The sequence below is a fragment of the Symphalangus syndactylus genome, chromosome 7, assembly GCF_028878055.3.
Source record: "Symphalangus syndactylus isolate Jambi chromosome 7, NHGRI_mSymSyn1-v2.1_pri, whole genome shotgun sequence".
Lineage (NCBI taxonomy): Eukaryota > Metazoa > Chordata > Mammalia > Primates > Hylobatidae > Symphalangus > Symphalangus syndactylus.
The window spans coordinates 37,275,001-37,295,127 of record NC_072429.2 but is presented as its reverse complement, the minus strand read 5'-3'; the positions used below and the strand labels follow the sequence as shown (position 1 = coordinate 37,295,127).

Here is a 20,127-nt window from a genome sequence, read left to right as displayed (position 1 = left end):
CAAGTGGATCACTTGAGGTCAGGAGTTTGAGACCAGCCTGGCCAACATGGTGAAACCCCATCTCTACTAAAAATACAAAAATTAGCCGGGTGCAGTGGTGGACGCCTGTAATCCCAGCTACTCAGGGAGCTGAGGCAGGAGAATTGCTTGAACCCAGGAGGCAGAGGGTGCAGTGAGCCGAGATCGCGCCACTGCACTCCAGCCTGAGCGACAGTGCGAGACTCCATCTCTAGGGAAAAACAAACAAAAAACAGTTGACCAACAATGATAAAATGCCAACAACCAAGACAATACCATTTCCTACAACAGCCACAGCACTCAGCAAAATTCACTAACTACCCTCAACAGCTTGATACAATGGAGTGCCAAAATCTCAGCACAGAATTTCTCAGTGTGGTTCTCTGGTCTTTAGTAGAAATTCCTTGTGGCAATTACATTAAAAACAAAACAAAACAAAACAAAAAAAAAACAACTCTTGGTCCCTACTCCAGAATTGGTCAAACAAAAATCTGTTGGTAGAGCAGTGTAACCTGCATTTTTTACAAACTCTGTAAGTGGTAATTATTTATACACAGCTGAGGTTGGAAAAATGCTGACTTAGCAGGATTCACATGAATAGTCTTAATGGGGTCCTACTGTTGCAATTAACCAAGGCAATCTCTAAATGTTTCAGGGTACTGTTTGGGGCTCATCTCAATTTGCTACCCTCTTAAGTAAACATTTATGTCCTCACATAGTTTGAGATTTAGATATCTTTCCTCCTAATTTTCGGCAGGAGACAAATTCACAATTACCTGCCAGGCTCATAGCAGATGCTCAAAAAGAATGCAAGCCTCACAAAATCATTGTCTGTTCAATGAAGTATACCAGTTTTTTTTTTTTTTTTTGAGACGGAGTTTCGCTCTTGTTGCCCAGGCCAGAGTGCAATGGCTCGATCCCGGCTCACTGCAACCTCTGCTTCCCAGGTTCAAGCGATTCTCCTGCCTCAGCCTCCGTAGTAGCTGGGATTACAGGCATGTGCCACCACGCCCAGCTAATTTTGTATTTTTAGTAGAGACGGGGTTTCTCCATGTTGGTCAGGCTGGTCTCGAACTCCCGACCTCAGGTGATCCGCCCACCTCGGCCACCCAAAGTGCTGGGATTACAGGCATGAGCCACCGCGCCTGGCTGCCCAGTTTCTTAAACTGTGACTGGCACAGGGTAGGTACCCTCATGTGAATGTCAACTGAATGAAAGAAATGGTTGTTCTCTTCAAGGTACTGTACAAGGTGTTGTATGTTAAATTCACCAAGAGAGTCTCAAACTATCAGAGCTCTCATTTGAAGAGTAGAAGCTAACAACACTCACTTCTCTAAGAGGGATAAAAAATAATATTATGAAGGTTCAAAAATGGGAACGCTAGGATTTCTGTAAGTACAGCTTGGTGGTAATAATAAACAGCCAAACACAAAACCAAACTCAACCTAACAGTGAATGGCTGGGCACAGCAGCTCACATCTGTAATCCCAGCACTTTGGGAGGCCAAGGCAGCTGGATCACTTGAGACCAGGAGTTCAAGACCAGTGTGGCCAACATGGAGAAACCTCGTCTCTACTAAAAATACAAAATTAGCCGAGTGTGGTGGCGCATGCCTGTAATCCCAGCCACTCAGGAGGCTGAGGCAGGAGGATCACTTGAACCCAGGAGGCGGATGTTGCGGTGAGCCGAGATTGCACCATTGCACTCCAGCTTGGGCAACAAGAGCAAAACTGTTTCAAAAAAAAAAAAAAAAAAGTTACATGTATATAGATATATAATAAAAGTAGAATTCCATTATTGTACTTGGCACAATAAGAAACACACGATACCTCTATGAGTAAGACAATTCTCTCCCTCAAGAAGTTTCTAGAATGCATTATTGTAGGAATGCATCTGAAACATGTGAAGAGGTAAATGGTTTCATACATCGATTTTAGACACTTTCCAGAAATCAAAGCATTTGATTGCATGGGATTATATGTACTTTCTGGTACTTTCCAGTACCATGATGCCTATTACAGCATTTCCTGAATTAACCTCCTAATTCTAAGAGGAAATATATAAATTAAGAACACAGCCTTACAGCCTGGGCAACACAGTGAGACTCTATTTCTAAAAAATAAAAATAAAAATTAGCCAAGTATGGTGGTGTATGCCTGTAGTCTCAGCTACTTAGAAGGCTGAGATAGAAGAATCACTGGACCCCAGGAGTTCAAGGCTGCAGTAAGCTATGACTGAGCCACTATACTTCAGGCCTAGGCGGCCGAGCAAGAACCCAACTCTTAAAAAGAAAAAGAGAGAAAAGAGTATACCCTTATTACGTTGTAATTCTAGGAGAAGATAGGGGTTGATGGGGGTGAGTAGCAAAGCAAAAATTATTAATTGTTATTAATTACTAATATACTATATTCTGAGGATTAATAATTATTGTTACATATCAGAATCACCTGGGGAGCTTTTAAAAATCATGATACCTACGTCATATCCCAATTTAATTAAATCAAAATACTTGCGGTTAGGGATTAGGTGTCTTTTTTTTTTTTAGTTTGCCATTTGATTCCATTTGCAGCAAAATTTGAGAACCACTGGTAGAGCTGAAAGATGCAGTAGGACCTGTACAAATCACACATCAGCTGTATGACTTTAGGCAAATTAACCACTTTGACTCACATACTTTTATGAAACACCAACTTACAAGATTGGTGTAATGATTAAATGAGACCATATGCAATGCCTGGATAATACTGGACTCTCTTTGTTGCATGCAGAGGGAAAAAAGAATGTTTAGCCACACTGAATTCAACCAATTATTCCTTATTTCAAAAGTACTTATCAACATTACAAATAAATACAAGGCAATTATACCTTAAAGTTAGAACAAATCATTACATCAGAGAACAAGAGGCATCTTTTGTCCTACTGATTCCATCAATATATACTATACATTAAAAAACTCTTAAGACCTTGTTGGGCTTTCAAAAATCCTTTTACAAGAAAGAACTGACTTTACAAATTATAGAGTTCATTCTATTAATAGGTTCAAATCTAGATGGCATCACAGGCAGAACCCTGACTCATAATACGATGCTCTTTCCATTTCCCTTTATGTTGAGGATCGAAATGTACTCTCTTCAGCTAAACCTTTTTGTGTAGCACTTCCAAAATCCCCATCAAAAGGGCCATAACATACCCCACTGCTCACACCGACAAGAAAAAGGCAGTATTTTAGTTCTTCAAAGAAGAGCAAGGTAAAGATATCAATTATCACTGAATACCATATTCACTACCATCACCTGCAACACAACCACCATCTGATAATTTTGTCAGATAAATCCTATAATGTACCTCATGGTGATAAACAGACTATTAATCTATAGTAAAACCAACATCAAAATAATGCTTAACTGGGGACTGGGGAGAAAAATAAGGCTTAGCTGTAAACCAAAAGACAGACTTAAAAAATAAATAAATAAAATAAAACTAACACTGTCACAGAATAGAACTTAACAAGGACGAGCAGTGTGTGCATACAAAGAAAAAATCAAATAGTCCTTATCTCAATAGAGATGTAGGTTACACCAACACATTTGTCAAAACTGATCTGGCAGGGTATGGTGGCTCACGCCTGTAATCCCAGCACTTTGGGAGGTCAAGCTGGGCAGCTCACAAGCTCAGGAGTTCAAGACCAGCCTGGCCAATACGGTGAAACCCCATTTCTATAAAAAAAATACAAAAAAAATTAGCCGGGTATGGTGGCGGGCACCTGTAGTCCCAGCTACTCCAGAGGCTGAGCCAGGAGAATCGCTTGAACCCGGGAGGCGGAGGTTGCAGTGAGCCAAGATCGCACCACTGCACTCTGGCCTGGGCAACAGAGCAAGACTCCATATCAAAAAATAAAAATAAAAATAAAAATAAAAATCCCACTAAAACATGCATTAGTTTATGCTACGTTAATACTGGTCAACCAATTTTTTTTTTTTTTTTGAGATGGAATCTCCATCTGTCACCCAGGCCAGAGTGTAGTGGTGTGATCTCAGCTCACTGCAACCTCCGTCTCCTGGGATCAAGCGATTCTCCTGCCTCAGCCTCCCAAGTAGCTGGGATTACAGGCACCTGCCACCATGGCCAGCTAATTTTTGTATTTTTAGTAGAGATGGGATTTCACCATGTTGGCCAGGCTGGTGTCAAACTCCTGACTTCAAGTGATCCACCTGCCTTGGCCTCCCAAAGTGCTGGGATTACAGGTGTGGCGTGAGCTACCACACCCGGCCAGTCAACCAAAATTTTAAGAGCCATTTGAGATTGAAATTAGAAACAAAAACAGTAGCAAAATAAAGCATCATTTTACCTGTGTTCATACAATGAACACCAAGTTAAATGATGAAAGTTATGAAGACACTCATTCTTGACAGCAAAAATCCCTGGTAAACAGTGACAGATCATGAGAAAACCAAGATTTAATGATATTTTGGGTACAGCTTAAATATACTTTAAAACAAAATGATCTAGCCAGGTGCGGTGGCTCACACCTGTAATCCCAGCACTTTGGGAGGCCGAGGCAGGTGGATCACTTGAGGTCAGGAGTTCGAGACCAGCCTGGCCAATACGGTGAAACCTCATCTCTACTAAAAAATATTAGCCAGGCATGGTGGTATATGCCTGTAGTCCTAGCTACTCAGGAGGCTGAGGCAGGAGAATCGCTTGAACCTGGGAAGTGGAGGTTGCAGTGAGTCAAGATCACACCATTGCATTCCAGCCTGGGCAACGGAGCAAGACTCATCTCAAAAAAAAAAAAAAAAAAAAAAAGATCTAGGTCCAGAAATGACTAAAACCAAGGGTCCTTGATCCCTGGGCTACTGACCGGTATCCAGTATAGAAGCGAAGTGAAGCTTCATCTGTATTTACAGCCACTCCCCAATGCTGGCATTATGGCCTGGGCTCAGCCTCCTGTCAGATCAACAGCAGAATTAGATTCTCATAGAAGCGCAAACCCTGCTGTGAACTGCGCATCAGAGGGATCTAGGTTGTGCATTCCTTATGAGAATCTAATGCCTGACGATCTGTTACTGTCTCCCATGACCCCCAGATGGAAGCATTTAGTTGCAGGAAAGCAAGCCCAGGGCTCCCATTGACTCTACATTAAGGTGAGTTGTATAATTATTTCATTATATGTTACAATGTAATAACAATAGAAATAAAGTGCACAATAAATGTAATGCACTTGAATCATCTCAAAGTCATTCCCACCCCCACCCCACCCCCTACTTGCTCCAGTCTGTGGAAAAACTGTCTTCCACGAAACCTGTCCCTGGTGCCAAAAAGGCTGGGGATCACTGACTAAAGCCAAGGAATAACCCACATACTTTACATGGGTTCAAGTATTTACTCCAAAATGAGATACAAATTTATATATATATATATATTTTTTGAGACAGAGTCTCACTCTGTCACCCAGGCTGGAGTGCAGTGGCGTGAGCTCACTGCAACCTCCACCTCCCGGGCTCAAGCAATTCTCCTGACTCAGCCTCCTGAGTAGCCGGGACTACAGGCGCACACCACCATGCTTGGCTAGTTTTTGTATTTCAGTAGAGATGGGGTTTCACCATGTCGGCCAGCCTGGTTTCGAACTCCTGACCTCAGGTGATCCGCCCGTCTTGGCCTCCCAAAGTGCTGGGATTACAGGTGTGAACCACTGTGCCCGGCCACAAATTAATAATTTCTAACAAGTTTTTATCCTGCAATCCACAGATTCAAAAGGGAGAACAGGAGCACCCTGAATCGTAAGCATCTAATTAAATACAAATAGGTTACTTATATTTATATAAGAGCTCTTCAGCTTGTCTATGAGGCAAAATGCCAACAAGTGAAGAAGTACAGGGTGGCTCTCCAGCATCAAATGGAACGATGTGGAGTGTGTGAGAGGGCATGATTTGACCTTGACGTAAGAGTGATAATGATTCTCAGGAGAACTGGAAGTTAGGACACTCTAGTAACTCCCCTGAGATTCAACAGTCTAATTTGTATTACTAGGAATAGGGCTATATACATCTCTAACATTTTGTCCAGCTTAAAATGCTACCTAGCATTATTATATTATCTCATAAGCCAGTATAAAGCAGTTCTAGTATACCATGAATTCAGTTTCCCTTCAAGTTAAAAAGTACATTTCTCGTGATCTGTGACGTATGTTTTTCTGGTTTTTTTTTTAAGTCCAAGCTAAGCATGGACACTGTAATATATTTTAATGAAGACATACCCAATGCAGCGTCATCTTTGTTCTCTGATAACAGCCATTATGTTATTCACAGGATATATGCTCAGTGCCAAAGATAAGATTAAGCTGCTTTTAAAAGTGAAGAGTAAGGATTAACTAGTGCTTTATAAATACGTTCTAAAACATTTGACCTTCAGACACAGAGGGCAAAAATAGTGATTAAAACACACTAGGCAGCTGGGAGAGGTGGTATTCATCTGCAGTCCCAGCTACTCAGGAGGCTAAGAGGCAGGAGGATCATTTGAGTCCAGGAGTTTGAGGCTGTAGTGTGCTATTATCACGCTTCTGAATAGCCACTGCACTCCGCCTGGGTGACAGAGCAAGAACCTGCCGCTAAAAATAAAAATAATAAAAGATGAAAGAAAAATAGGAAAAATAAGAAAGGAAGGCAAGTAGTAGACACAATATCAAACTGCTGGAATGCTTTTTTTCTAGTTACTATCCTTTGAAAATAGGTCTTAAAATTCTAGGACTAAAAGGCCTTAGGATCAATGAGGCCAGTGACACTTTTAAGTAGGGAACCCTTGTTCAAACAAAACCCTACCCAAAAACTCAGTATGCAAAGGCAAATGGAAATGAGTATTTAGCTGGCAAAAAAAGGGTAGGCAGCCCTAAATCTTTCTATTCAGCACTCTCCTTCCCATTAGAACAATCCTTTTTTTATTTTCTAAATGAGGAAACAGATGGGCTCACACAGATTAAGGAACTGACTGACTGTAGATGACCCAGTCAATACCACATGGCAGATCTACAGCTCAAACCTCCAAAATCTACCTAGATAAGAACTTTTCAGTATATCATAATTGTTTCTTGGGTCACTGCATGGTGGCTGATGCCTATAATCCCAGCACTTTGGGAGGCTGAGGCAGGAGAAGCACTTGAGCTTGGGAATGCAAGACCAGCCTGGGCAATATAGCAAGAGCCCATCTATATAAAAATAATAATAAAAATTTTAAATTATTCCTTTGGAGAACTTAATTCAATTTAGAATTAAACACACAAAAAAAGGTTTTAACAGAAACTCAATACAGCTGACCCTTGAACAAAAGGGGCTTGAAATGCACAGGTCCACTTATACACAGGTTTTTTTCTGCCTCTGCTACCCAAACAAGATCAACCCCTTTTATTCCTCTTCAGCCCAAAGTGAGGATGATGAGGGTAAAGAGCTTTATATATATATATATATATATAGTTATTGACCAATCATGTTATTGGTAAAGCTTCCAGTGAACATTAGGCTAGCAGTAGTTAAGCTTTCGGGGAGTCAAGTTATACTTGGGGCCAGGCGCAGTGGTCCACACCTGTAATCCCAGCACTTTGGCAGGCCAAGGTGGGTGGATCATCTGAGGTCAGGAGTTTGAGTCTAGTCTGGCCATCACCGTGAAACTCCGTCCCCACTAAAAATATAAAAATTAGCTGAGTGTGGCGGCGCGCCTGTAATCACCCCATGAACCTGGGAGGCAGAGGTTGCAGTGGGCCAAGATCACACCATTGCACTCCAGCCTGGGTGACAGAGCAAGACTCCATCTCAAAAAAAAAAAAAAAAAAAAAGTTATACTTGGATTCCTGACTGTGGGGCACAGTGGGAGTGGGTTGGGGTTCAGTGCCCCTAACCCCAGCATTGTTCAAGGGTCAACTGTAATTTTAAGTGAGCTCTCACATATTAATTCACAAGGTCCAAGAATTTTCTTTTTTTTTTTTTCCTTGCCTCAGGTTTATTTGTACAAATAGCACAGGAGGACCCCAGCCCCATGAAGACGGCAGCCCAGGGGGGTCGCATCAGTCCTTCTGTCCTCAGGTTGGCAGACAGAGATACCTACTCTGAATCCTTTGTAGGGGCCTGGGAGCCTTTGGGAGGAGCCTGAGCTGGAAGTGAAGCTGGAGCTGCAGCCTGGGCCTTGGTTGATCCTTGGCCTTTGGCCCACACAGTCTGAGCCCCTTGGCAATGCGGACACAAGCACGCTTCCCAAGCTTGGGGTGGATAATGTAGGCAAGTCAATCGAGTTTGCAGCTGACACCCTTTGGGATCTTGGGCTTAACCTCCTTGGGCTTTACGAGGGCCCTGCTAGCCTTAGCAAGTGCACTCATGGCCTTGGCATTGTTGGCCTACATCTTTTTCAGGCCCTTCTTGTGCTTCTTGGCAAAGTGCATGTTCCTCAGGAACCTGGAGCCCACCATTTCTGTGCCATTTTCAGGACTGGTTGTGTGTGGTGTGGTTCTTGGACTTGGCCATGTCTATACCTTAAGCCACGGCTCTCCAAGTGCCTAGAACCGGAAGCTTCATTTCTTAAAATATCAAGAAAATGGATGCCATTCTCTCATCCTTGTTTTTTTTTTTTTTTTTTTTTTAATACAGAGCCTCATTCTGTCGCCCAGGCTGGAGTGCAGTGGCACGATCTTGGCTCACTGCAACCTCCGCTTCCCATGTTCAAGCAATTCTCCTGCCTCAGCCTCCGGAGTAGCTGGCACTACAGGCGCACGCCGCCACACCAGGCTAATTTTTTTTTTTTGTATTTTAGTAGAGACAGGGTTTCACCTGTCTCTACTGCCCAGGCTGGTCTCGAACTCCTGAGCTCAGGCAATCTGCCCACCTCAGCCTCCCAAAGTGCTAGGATTACAGGCATGAGCCATGGCGCTCGGCTTATCCTTGCTCTTTACTCTGGATGCTATGCTTCTTAACAATAGGTTTCTCAAATTACACAGGAAGGACCTGATTAAGCAGGTCATCTATGCAGGCCAGGTAATTTTCAGTCTCTGTTGTAAGATATACCAAAGTATCTTAAAGCAAATCCTGGCTGGGCACGGTGGCTCACGCCTGTAATCCAAGCACTTTGAGAGGCCGAGGCGAGCAGATCACGAGATCAAGAGATGGAGACCATCCTGGCCAAAATGGTAAAGCATCGTCTCTATTAAAAATACAAAAATTAGCTGGGCGTGGTGGCATGTGCCTATAGTCCCAGCTACTCGGGAGGCTGCGGCAGGAGAATCGCTTGAACCCAGGAGGTGGAGGTTACAGTGAGCCAAGACTGTACCACTGCACTCCAGCCCGGTGACAGAGACTCTATGTCAACAACAACAACAACAAAAAGCAAATCCTACAGGGAGTTTTGTAACAGAAAACATAGGGAAGGGATTGAACAAATCTGTATATGAAGGATAAAGGCAGCAAAATCTAAATTTTTTAAATTAGTGACAATACTTCTAAAACAATAGATAACACATAACTTTTATCTAGCTAACACTAGTCAACTTAATTCAATACTTTCCGAGTAAATATTCATTAAGTATGTACCATGTATAGGTGATACGGAAATAGTGGGGAACAAACTGAGGGGGATGGGAAGATGTTGCTACCCCAATAAAGAATGTTTACATAAATCTTCATCCTTTTTGCTTCAGTGGAAACAGTTTTGGTTTTTTTTTACATTTCACTTTAAAACCAATGAACCACTTTTGTTTCTATGTACCTGACCCTATCACTCCTAAAGCAAATTTACGCTTTCCATACTCTCATCCAATTACTGTGTTCTGCCTTAGAGACTACACCCAGAAGCCACACTCTATTCTTGGATGCCTTACCAAACCAGTTCACCAAGCTTTCTTCCTTAGAGCCAGATCCTGAAATCCCATCTCTCTCAGGAAGCCTTAACTTGAAAGTCAGGTTAATCTGTTTAGCCTCACCCACTGACAGCTTATAACTAACCATAACTCTCTCTGCACTCACCACCTTATAATAAGCACCTATTACTATAATTCTGCTCAGAAGTTAATTTATTCATGTGCTTATTCAGTACATTACTCATTGCCCTTATGGGTCTGTATCAGGTCTTAAACAAAAGCTACCAGATAAAAGGACATGTACTGTACTTGGGTTTAGCACTGAAAATGACAATGCTTAATGCTTTTTGAATTAACCTGATTTGTGAAATTTATAAAATCTCCCAACATAGATGAATCTCAAAAACATTATGTTAAGTGAAAAGTGCCAGACACAAATGACCTCATATCGTATGATTCCATTTATATGAAATTCTAGGAAAAACTATAGTAATGGAAAGCAAATCAGGGGTGAGGGGCCTTATTTTCCCACACAGTAGGTTTTTTTTTTTAAAGGCAAGAATGATTTAAAAACTTCAAATCTGTATCACCTCAGATTTAATCTTCACCTCATAAGATAAATTTGCAATTTCCTTCTAAAAGATTTACTTGCTCGTTTACAACCAATAGCACATTTTATCATTCAATTCTCCATTAAAACTGTAAAATCAGCATTGGAACTTTATTTTGTTGTTGTTGTTGTTTTGTGTTTTTTTGAGATGGCGTCTCGCTCTGTCACCAGGCTGGAGTGCGGTGGCGCCATTTCAGCTTACTGCAACCTCTGACTCCCGAGTTCAGGATATTCTCCTGCTTCAGCCTCCGGAGTAGCTGGGATTACAGGCACGTGCCACCATGCCCAGCTAATTTTTGTATTTTTAGTAGAGACGGGTTTTCACCATGTTGGCCAGGCTGGTGTCGAACTCCTGACTTAAAGTGACCCGCCTGCCTTGGCCTCCCAGAGTGCTTGGATTACAGGCGTGAGCCACCACGCTTGGCTGGAACTCTTTTTAAGGACAGTTTTATTTGGGTTGTTTCCATGTAAAGACTATGCAACCCAGTCCTTAATTCAAGATATGAAAAGTACAAACTGGAATAGAAAAAGGGGCTAACACGCTGGGCCCGGTGGCTCATGCCTATAATCCCAGCACTTTGGGAGGCCGAGGCAGGTGGATCACCTGAGGTCAGGAGTTGGAGACCAGCCTGGCCAACATGGCAAAACCTCACTCTACTAATACAAAAATTAGCCGGGCGTAGTAGTGCAGCTCTGCAATTCCAGCTACTTGGGAGGCTGAGGCAGAAGGATCACTTGAACCTGGGAGGCAGAGGCTGCAGTTAGCCAAGGTCGCGCCACCGCACTCTAGCCTGGGCAACAGAGTAAAACTCCGTTTCAAAAGAAAAAAAAGCCGGGCACAGTGGCTCATGCTTGTAATCCCAGCACTCTGGGAGGCCGAGGCAGGTGGATCACCTGAGGTCAGCAGTTCGAGTCCAGCCTGGCCAACATGGTGAAACTAAAATACAAAAATTAGCTAGGCGTGGTGGTGGGCGCCTGTAATCCCAGCTAGGAGGCTGAGGCACGAGAATCACTTGAACCCGGGAGGCAGAGATTGCAGTGAGCCAAGATCGTGCCATTCATTGCACTCCGGCCTGGACCACAAGAGCGAAAACTCCGTCTCAAAAAAGAAGAGGCTCTAGTACACAGTAAATACCATTCTTACCTATTCTGGATAATTTTGCAAATGTTATTTTAGATTGTTGCTCGAAAATAGCTGGGCTTTAAACTATATTTTAGTCTCCATTCCATGAAGAGGCTCTTTAATCCCAAAAGTTAAAACATTACTCTAAAACCCTCCAAAGTTAACCATTTGACAGAACAATATCTTTCTATCTCGTCATCTTTTATCCTCGTTACTGTTATTTGCACTCACCAATATTCCACACCAACAAAGGCCCCAATTTCTCTGATGTGAAGATTTACTGACAAACTCAACAGGTTAAAATTACTTATCAAAGTGTGGCTAAGTGATTAAGATTTCTGTTAATACAACTGATTTGAGTAAATTTTAACATAGTTGGTGCTGCTCAAACTGCCTTTGCCACTACCTATACAAATTTAGTCCCGACTGAGACGTGCCAAACATGACCATTCACGAAAAGAAAGAGTAATTAACACTTTTAAAAGAACTACAAAGGATTTTACATAGTATAATTCAACAATTTCGTGTCACATCTGCTGCAGATATCACAAACATTGTCACTATGCCATCTCCTTCCTCGAACCCCCACACCGCCTCCTGCAGCTTTATTCTTGGCTTTTCAAAGGTTTAATCCACTCGGGGCTGCTAAAGGAGGAATCAAGGAAGCATAATTTGTGAACCCAAGCTGAGAAAAGGGCAGGAATATGGGGTTGAGTCACGTCGTTCCGCCATTTTCTAAGCGGAGGAGGAAGACATGTTGGAACAAAAACACAACAAAAGAGCAGCCATTTCCCAAGCCAGCTCCAATAGCAACTCGAACTGACACCGCCGGGTCGCTTCGGCACCTTCAAATCCACTTCACTGGACAAACCTAAGTACACCAGACGTGCCGCCGTAAAAAAGGCAGCAGCCAACCCTTCCGCGTAGGGATCAAAGATGACCTGCACGCATAACTGCAAATGAAAAGCCTCGGGATGAGAGAGAATGACGGAAGCGAAATAGAGCAGTGTAACACAATGAAATAAGTTGGCAAACTGAAATTTACTCAGTAATTGAGATGACTGACTTACAGGAAACCACCAGCTGTAGGGAACCCAGGTAACTAAAACACCAAGACCCGGATTCAGCTGGTCTCATTACCTGCCTCTACCCACTTCCCCATTCCGTGCTTCCCTCAGCGGATCGCCTATATGCACCGGGTTCTTACCGTATGTGGGGGATGCCAACCCCACCTTGAAGAATCTTATAGAGCTTGCTCTCGTACAGCAACTGGGGATGCCTGGCCTTCTGAGATTCTAGCTTCACTGCCACTTCCTGCAGGGGAAAGAGGGGATGATGGCATCAACATCCCAACGGATTCAATGTCACTTAGGAAAGGAGGGAGACATTAGCAAAACTCCAAGTCGCGACTACAAGGAAGAAGTGAAAAGCTGGAAAGAGAAAGCTCTCGGTAATTATAAAACGAGGCAACCAGCCTCAAAGGCCTCTTCAGGGGGTAGTGACGAAATCCGTACGTCCTCTAAAGTGCAGGAAAATGATTCATCCAGAAAAAAGAGGCAACCTCTGAACGTAGTGAGAGGTTTTTAAGGAACTAGGCGATCGGAAACTGTTCTAATTGAACAAGAGGCCCAATAGAATTAAAAATTAAAAAAAAAAGCATGGGAATCACAGAAAGAGGATTTTGCCGTTTCCACCTTAAAAGATGGTGAAAAAAAAAAAAAAAAGCTCGGCTAAGGGACATTTATGGGACGTGTTTAACAAGCTGGGAAACTAGTTCCCCCAACCTTTCTATCGGGTTCTTGACCCTTTTAGGGAGACAGCGGGCGAGGTTCGTAAGCCAGGAAAACTAGCTCCCTGGACTCCCTGGCGAGTGCGTGCGATGAGGAGAGGCCCGAGCACTTTGGGGGTAAGAGGTAGTGGTGGGGGGAATGAGGAAAAGCGCAGCGTTATCGTGAACCCCACCCCAGATAATTACCTCGCCGTTGGTGATGTTGATCGCCAAATAGATGTCCCCGAAGGAGCCAGACCCGATCTTCCGTACCAGTTTATATTTCCCTCCGACAATGAATTCGGCCTTGGAGCCGCTGCTACTCGCCATCCTGAGAGACGAAGATGGAGGCTGGGGCCAAGCCCCGACACCTCTGGGAAGAGGACGGAGGCCTCTGGGGCTCCTACACTAGGCAAGGCTACGGAGGAAGGCGGCAGGAAACGGAACACGGAGGCCTTTACCGGCGTTCGGGGCCCAGAATCAGCCGAGGGGAGCCTGATTACCGCCGCTCAGTCAGGTTTCTTTTTGCCAGGCCGCAGTTTGTGAAGGGCTTCTCGGCGGTTACCAGGCTGGGCCACTTGTTTCTCGGCGGCCGCCGCTGCCTCGCTTGCGCGGCGACGTCGCGGGCTGGAAAAGGGGCGCGGTGAGGTAGGGCGGCGATACCGCTGCCACCACTGCCGCCGGCTCCGGCCCAGAAGGACCCCTGTCACTCCGCCGACGACGCCATCTTGTTACTCCAGCTCCAGCCAACACAAAATGCCCCCAGTCCCCGGGAGCCGCTTCTTCACGGCGCAGAGCACTCTGGGAAAGGGATCTCAGGCGCTCGCTCCGAAGGATCGGCAGCGAGAGGGCGGAACCGGATCCGTGAGAGTCGCGGCCCACGCTCCGAGCGTCACCCTGTCACCGCCCAGCTGCGCATGAGCGCTGCAACTCTTGCTGACTGCGCAGGCGTGCTGCGGCCTGTCCTCACCCCGCCCCAGGCTCTCTTCCACTTCCGGTCGGCGGCGGCTCAGCCGGTGTTACCTGTTACTCGCCTCGGACCCGCCGGGTCTCTGAAAGGCTGAGTGGCCCCCAGGTCTCGATGTTGGGAGGAGTCACCTTCATGTTTCGTGGCAGATGAAAGCTTAAGGCCTGCTTAGGAGTTGGGTATTGACCTTTGCTCTTTGAGGCGGTTTTTAGCCTTTGATCTTTCTTCTGGCTGTTCCCCCGGACCGGCCTATTCCAACCCAGTTTCTGTTTGGAAAGAGGCTGTCGCCTCTGGTGGAGAGGAAGAGAAAAGCAGCCCGCGTTGAGGAATCTTTCAGGGCTTTGTAGCAGAGCCTAGCTAATTACCCTTCATAATTAGAATTGTCTTCTCTACTACAGAGTGTTGTAGACCCTCTTTCCGCAGGAGGGGAAAAAAGAAAGAAGCCGGAATCCCCCTGCCATCCTATGTCTTTGCATTATTGCCTCACTACCACATTTGATCTTCAGAAGAAAACCTGGTGTATTGTTCATAATGAAGATTAAGGATAGATGGAATCAACAGAAAATTAACAAGAGTGAAAAAACTGTTATGTCCCCCCCAACCCCACCAAAAAATAAAATAAAAAAAAAATCGTATGTTGGTCATATTGAAAACCGCAGTATTAACCTGAACAGAGTAGAGGTAACTATTACAAAATTTAATTGACAACATTTAAAACTACACGGTAATTTTTTTCTTTTTTACTAAAAATCGATCAGAGAATCAAATTTTGACCGTTTTGTTTTACAAAATTTGACCTGGGAAAATTGGGCTTAATAATAATAGTGTTCACAAAAGAAAGCTCCGTGGTTTATGCGATCATCTTAAGTCAGACCTCAGTCGTAAAAATTTAAGCTAAACCTATCCTAAATAAAATTTAATTAAAATTGAAATGGGGGCCGGACGCAGTGGCTCACGCCTGTAATCCCAACACTTTGGGAGGCCGGGGCGGGCAGATCACTTGAGGTCAGTTGTTCGAGACCAGCCTGGCCAACATGGTGAAACCCCGTATCTACTAAAAATACAAAAATTAGCCGGGTGTGATGGCGCGCACTTGTAACCCCAGCTATTCGGGAGGCTGAGAATCGCTTGAACCCGGGAGGTGGGGTTGCGGTGAGACTAGATCACGCCACTGCATTCCAGCCCTGGGCAACAGAGAGACCCTGTCTCAAAAAAAGTAATTAATTAAATAGAAATGGAAGAAAAATGTGACGAATTTTAACTGCAACTTTGAAAGGTGGTCAAGTAATTAGTAATAGGGTTCATCTCGGAAGATAACTGAAGAGAGAGGGGAAGAGACTTCCCCTGAAGTTTAGCAGGAAGTTTTAAAGCCCAACCAACACCCAGGGTGCCCAACTCCCAAATCAGCACTATTAGACATCATTCTCCTTTGGTGACTCTAAAGCATGTTTTGACTAAGTTAAAATCTGCTGTTAAATTCTGATCTTAAAATGCAGCCGGGCGCGGTGGCTCACACCTGTAATCCCAGCACTTTGGGAGGCCGAGGCGGCTGGATCACCTGAGGTCGGGAGTTCGAGACCATTCTGGCCAACATGGTGAAACCCTGTCTCTACTAAAAATACAAAACTTAGCTGGGCGTGGTAGCATGTGCCTGTAGCCCTAGCTACTCGGGAGGCTGAGGCAGGAGAATCGCTTGAACCCGGGAGGCAGAGGTTGCAGTGAGCCGAGATCGTGCCACTGCACTCCAGCCTGGAGACAGAGCGAGACTCCACTCCATCTAAAAAATTAATTAATTAATTCTGGTCTAAAAAAAAAAAAGCCAAGTTTAAGCATCTTGAGTTTTCCAGAGATCACTCCTATTCTGCTAATTTTCCCACACACATCCAAAGTTTAATGGATTCCTCAGCTTGAGGAGTTCTAGGGGATGAGGTATACATTTAGACGGATATTTTGGTATTGTGATAAAAACGCTCACTGAAGCCAGGGGCGGGGTAAGGGTGGGCATGAAGTGGTCTAAATTAGTGATTCCCAAAGATCTGTGTATGGACAGGTACTAATCGCTAACAAAGTTTGCTATGAGGATGTGAGAAAAGTAAGCAATACATCTTTCATTTATTTATCTGATTTCACATTATATTTCATTCTGAGATTTAGTCTTTTCACATATGTGTCATTAAAATGCTCTTTTATAAAATTGTGCCGATGGTAGATGGTTTTGGTTTTTAAAATATTCTTGCTTGGTTAAAAGTTGAGCCCGGGTGCCGTGGCTCATGCCTATAATCCTAGCACTTTGGGAGGCCAAGGAAGGGCAATCACCTGAGGTCAGGAGTTCAAGACCATCCTGGCCAACATGGTGAAACCCTGTCTGTACTAAAAACACAAAAATTAGCCGGGTGTGGTGGCGCATGCCTGTAATCCCAGCTACTTGGGAGGCTGAGGCAGGAGAATCACTTGAACTGGGGAGGTAGAGATTGCAGTGAGCCGAGATTGTGCCATTGCACTCCAGTCTGGGCAAGAGAGTGAGACTTCGTCTCAAAAAAAAAAAAAAAAAGTTGAAAGCTGCGTACGGTGGCTCATGCATGTAATCCCAACACTTTGGGAGGCCAAGGCAGGAGGATCACTTGACTCCAGGAGTTCCAGGCTGCTGTGAGCTATGATCAAACCACGGCATTCCAGCCTGAGAAACAGAGCGAGAACTTGTCTCAATAAATGAATGAATGAATGATAGGTACTTGTATGTCTAATCCTCCTCACCTTTTTTTTAGAACTTCTGTAAGCCCATGAAATTCTACTGGTCTAAATGACTTCTAGAAACCCTTCTAACCCTGCGATTCTATAATTTTGTATATAAGGTATGAGTCCTCCTTTGTTTCCTGCCTGCTATAGTCACTATTCCAACACTGACAGTGCCCAGCGAAATGCACAAAAATGAGATGTGAGTGGGTCTAGCCTTTTCAAATGTGATTTCAGTTTCTTAAGATTTAAATTTATTGGATTTAAGAATGGCAAATTTTTTTTTTTTTAACATAGAAAATGAAGTCCTCAGGTGTTGGCTATGACTCAGCCTTCTTCTTAAAGTCATGTATCATTTGCAGTAACTTTCAGCCTAAAAGATAGAAGAATAACCTGTTTTTGGTGTTGCTATTAAAGTCACAAATCATTCTGTACTTACTGAATCAGCAGCAGCTTTGGTATAATGAAAGGAGTCTTTTAGGCCAGGAGCGGTGGCTCACGCCTGTAATCCCAGCACTTTGGGAGGCCAAGGCAGGCGGATCACAAGGTCAGAAGTTCGAGACCAGCTGGCCAATATGGTGAAACCCCGTCTATACTAAAAAGTACAAAAATTAGCCGGGCGTGGTGGCAGGCCTCTGTAGTCCCAGCTACTCGGGAGGCTGAGGCAGGAGAATCACTGGAACCCGAGAGGCGGAAGTTGCAGTGAGCTGAGATCATGCCATTTCACTCCATCCAGGGCTACAGAGTGAGACTCCGTCTCAAAAAAAAAAAAAAAAAAAGAAAGAAAGGAGTCTTTTAAATGTACCAAAGAGCAATTTCTGGCTCTTAGATCAGAGGAATTCACTAAAAATATCAAAAATGTAGAATAAAAATTTTAGACCTTGAGGGAAGTATAGAGATCACCTAGTTCAATAATCATAATTGTATTTTTTAATGCTTTGCAATTTACTTATGAGTCAAAGTCTCACTCTGTCACCCAGGCTAGAGTACAATGGCGCCACCATAGCTCACTATAGTCTGGACCTCCTGGGCTCAAGCAATCCCCTCCCTCAACCTTCCCCAGTAGCTAGGACTATAGGCAGGCACCACCATGCCTGGCTAATTTTTTTTTTTAGCTTTTTGTAGAAATAGTGTCTTGCCTTGTTGCCCAGGCTGGTCTTGAACTCCTGGACTCAAGTGATCCTGATGCCTCATCCTCCCAAACCACTAGGATTACAGGCAAGAACCACTGTACCCAGCCTGCAATTTAGAGTACTTTCACACATATCATTTGTGCCCCAGTAAGACAAAGTGGCTTGCCCAAAATCATAGAGATCTTAGTGGCAATGACAGGACTACAGCCACAACTACTACCAAAAGAAAGAGAAAAAGGAAAGAGTAGAACACAAATTAGGACAATCATATCCCAGGGATTACTTCTGTGTTCGTAGGGAATTCAAGATGAATTTTAAAACTTTTTTTTTCTTGGCTGGGTGTGGTGGCTCATGCCTATAATCCCTGCACTTTGGGAGGCTGAGATAGGAGGATCGCTTGAGGCCAGGAGTTCAAGACCAGCCTGAGCAACATAGACCACATCTCTACAAAAATGTTTTAAAATAATAAAAACAAAAACCATTTTTTTAAAGCCACAGTGTTTACTCAAGGAACGGTCACTGGTAGCCAGAATGTGCTTTGAGTGAAATGATAGAGACAAGCACAAGAAGTCTAGATGGATGCTAAAAACAGAAGGGTAGCCCGCCAATCTCTAGAATTGTTTGGTGCAAGTAAATAGAAAAATGGAATGCCTTAGGAATGTCAGTGTCCCAAGTGTTGTTTATTTATTTATTTTTGAGATGGAGTCTCACTCTATCGCCCAGGCTGGAGTGCAGTGGCGCGATCTCAGCTCACTGCAACCTCTGCCTCCTGGGTGCAAGTGATTCTCTTGCCTCAGCCTCTTGAGTGGCTGGGATTACAGGCACATGCCACCATGCCCAGCTAATTTTTGTTTTTCTTTCTTTTTTTTTTGAGATGGAGTCTTGATCTTGTTGTCCAGCCTGGAGTGCAGTGGCGCAATTTTGCCTCACTGCAACCTCCGCCTCCCAGGTTTGAGCGATTCTCCTGTCTCAGCCTCCCAAGTAGGTGGGATAACAGGCATGCACCACCACACCCAGCTAATTTTGTATTTTTAGTAGAGACGGGGTTTCACAATGTTGACCAGGCTGGTTTAAAACCTCTGACCTCAGGTGATCCACCCCCTTGGCCTCCCAAAGTGCTGGGATTACAGGTATGAGCCACTGCACCTGGCTGTAATTTTGTATTTTTAGTAGAGATGGAGTTTCTCCATGTTGACCAGGCTGGTCTGAAACTCCTGACCTCAGATTATCCACCTGCCTCAACCTCCGAAAATGCTGGGATTACAGGTGTGAGCCACCAGTGTCAGGTGTTGTTTAACTCTTACACAGTCCTGTGCATAATTAGCATCAGATAAGGGAATTCATGGAGTAATTGAAAACATGAAGACATTAGGAATGTGCAGTTGGGTCAGAGTGATAATCCATTCAGCCTGTTTTTCAGTCTTGGATAGTGATGCCATTTCTGTCCCTTTCTTTAATCAGTCCCTGTTCTCCCCCTCTGCATTGTCCATGGGGTTTTGTGAAAGTGGATTGCTGCATCTATGACACTGTTTTGCGGTGGGTAAGTCTGTGCAAAAGTACTCCAAAGTCTGAGGAAGTTGGGATGCTGAAGAAAGAAGCTGACAAATACCGTATTTAAGAAAGAAACATTTAATAGGGACTTTGAACAGAAGCCATTGAGTTCAAGGAACAGAAGCCAAGATGGTGGATCCCTATGCCATTACCCCCTAGACCCGGGGCTTATATACCACAGGGAAAGGAGTGGTTCAGATGTGACCTGTAGGAGGCCGGGCACAGTGGCTCATGCCTGTAATCCCAGCACTTTGGGAGGCTGAGGCGGGCGGATCACCTGAGGTCAGGAGTTTGAGACCAGCCTGACCTATATGGAGAAACCCCGTCTCTACTGAAAATACAAAATTAGCTGGGCGTGGTGGCGCATGCCTGTAAACTCAGCTACTCAGGAG

General features: G+C 44.2%; 1 protein-coding gene across 10 annotated transcripts in view; it reads right to left on the bottom strand.

The window, feature by feature from the left end:
* CSNK1A1 (casein kinase 1 alpha 1) overlaps positions 1 to 14,920 on the bottom strand; it is a 58,056-nt gene extending 43,136 nt beyond the window's left edge. For all 10 annotated transcript variants that reach the window (XR_010121858.1, XR_010121859.1, XM_055285702.2 and 7 more), the window contains exons 1-2: positions 13,559 to 14,920; positions 12,791 to 12,897 (exon numbers count right to left, since the gene is read on the bottom strand). Coding sequence is in view for 8 of the 10 variants with exons in the window: in XM_055285702.2 (XP_055141677.1) it covers positions 12,791 to 12,897; positions 13,559 to 13,681 (230 nt within the window). In the remaining 2 variants the exon portion in view is untranslated. The remainder of the gene's footprint in view (positions 1 to 12,790; positions 12,898 to 13,558) is intronic.
* Between the last annotated feature and the right edge of the window lie 5,207 nt (positions 14,921 to 20,127).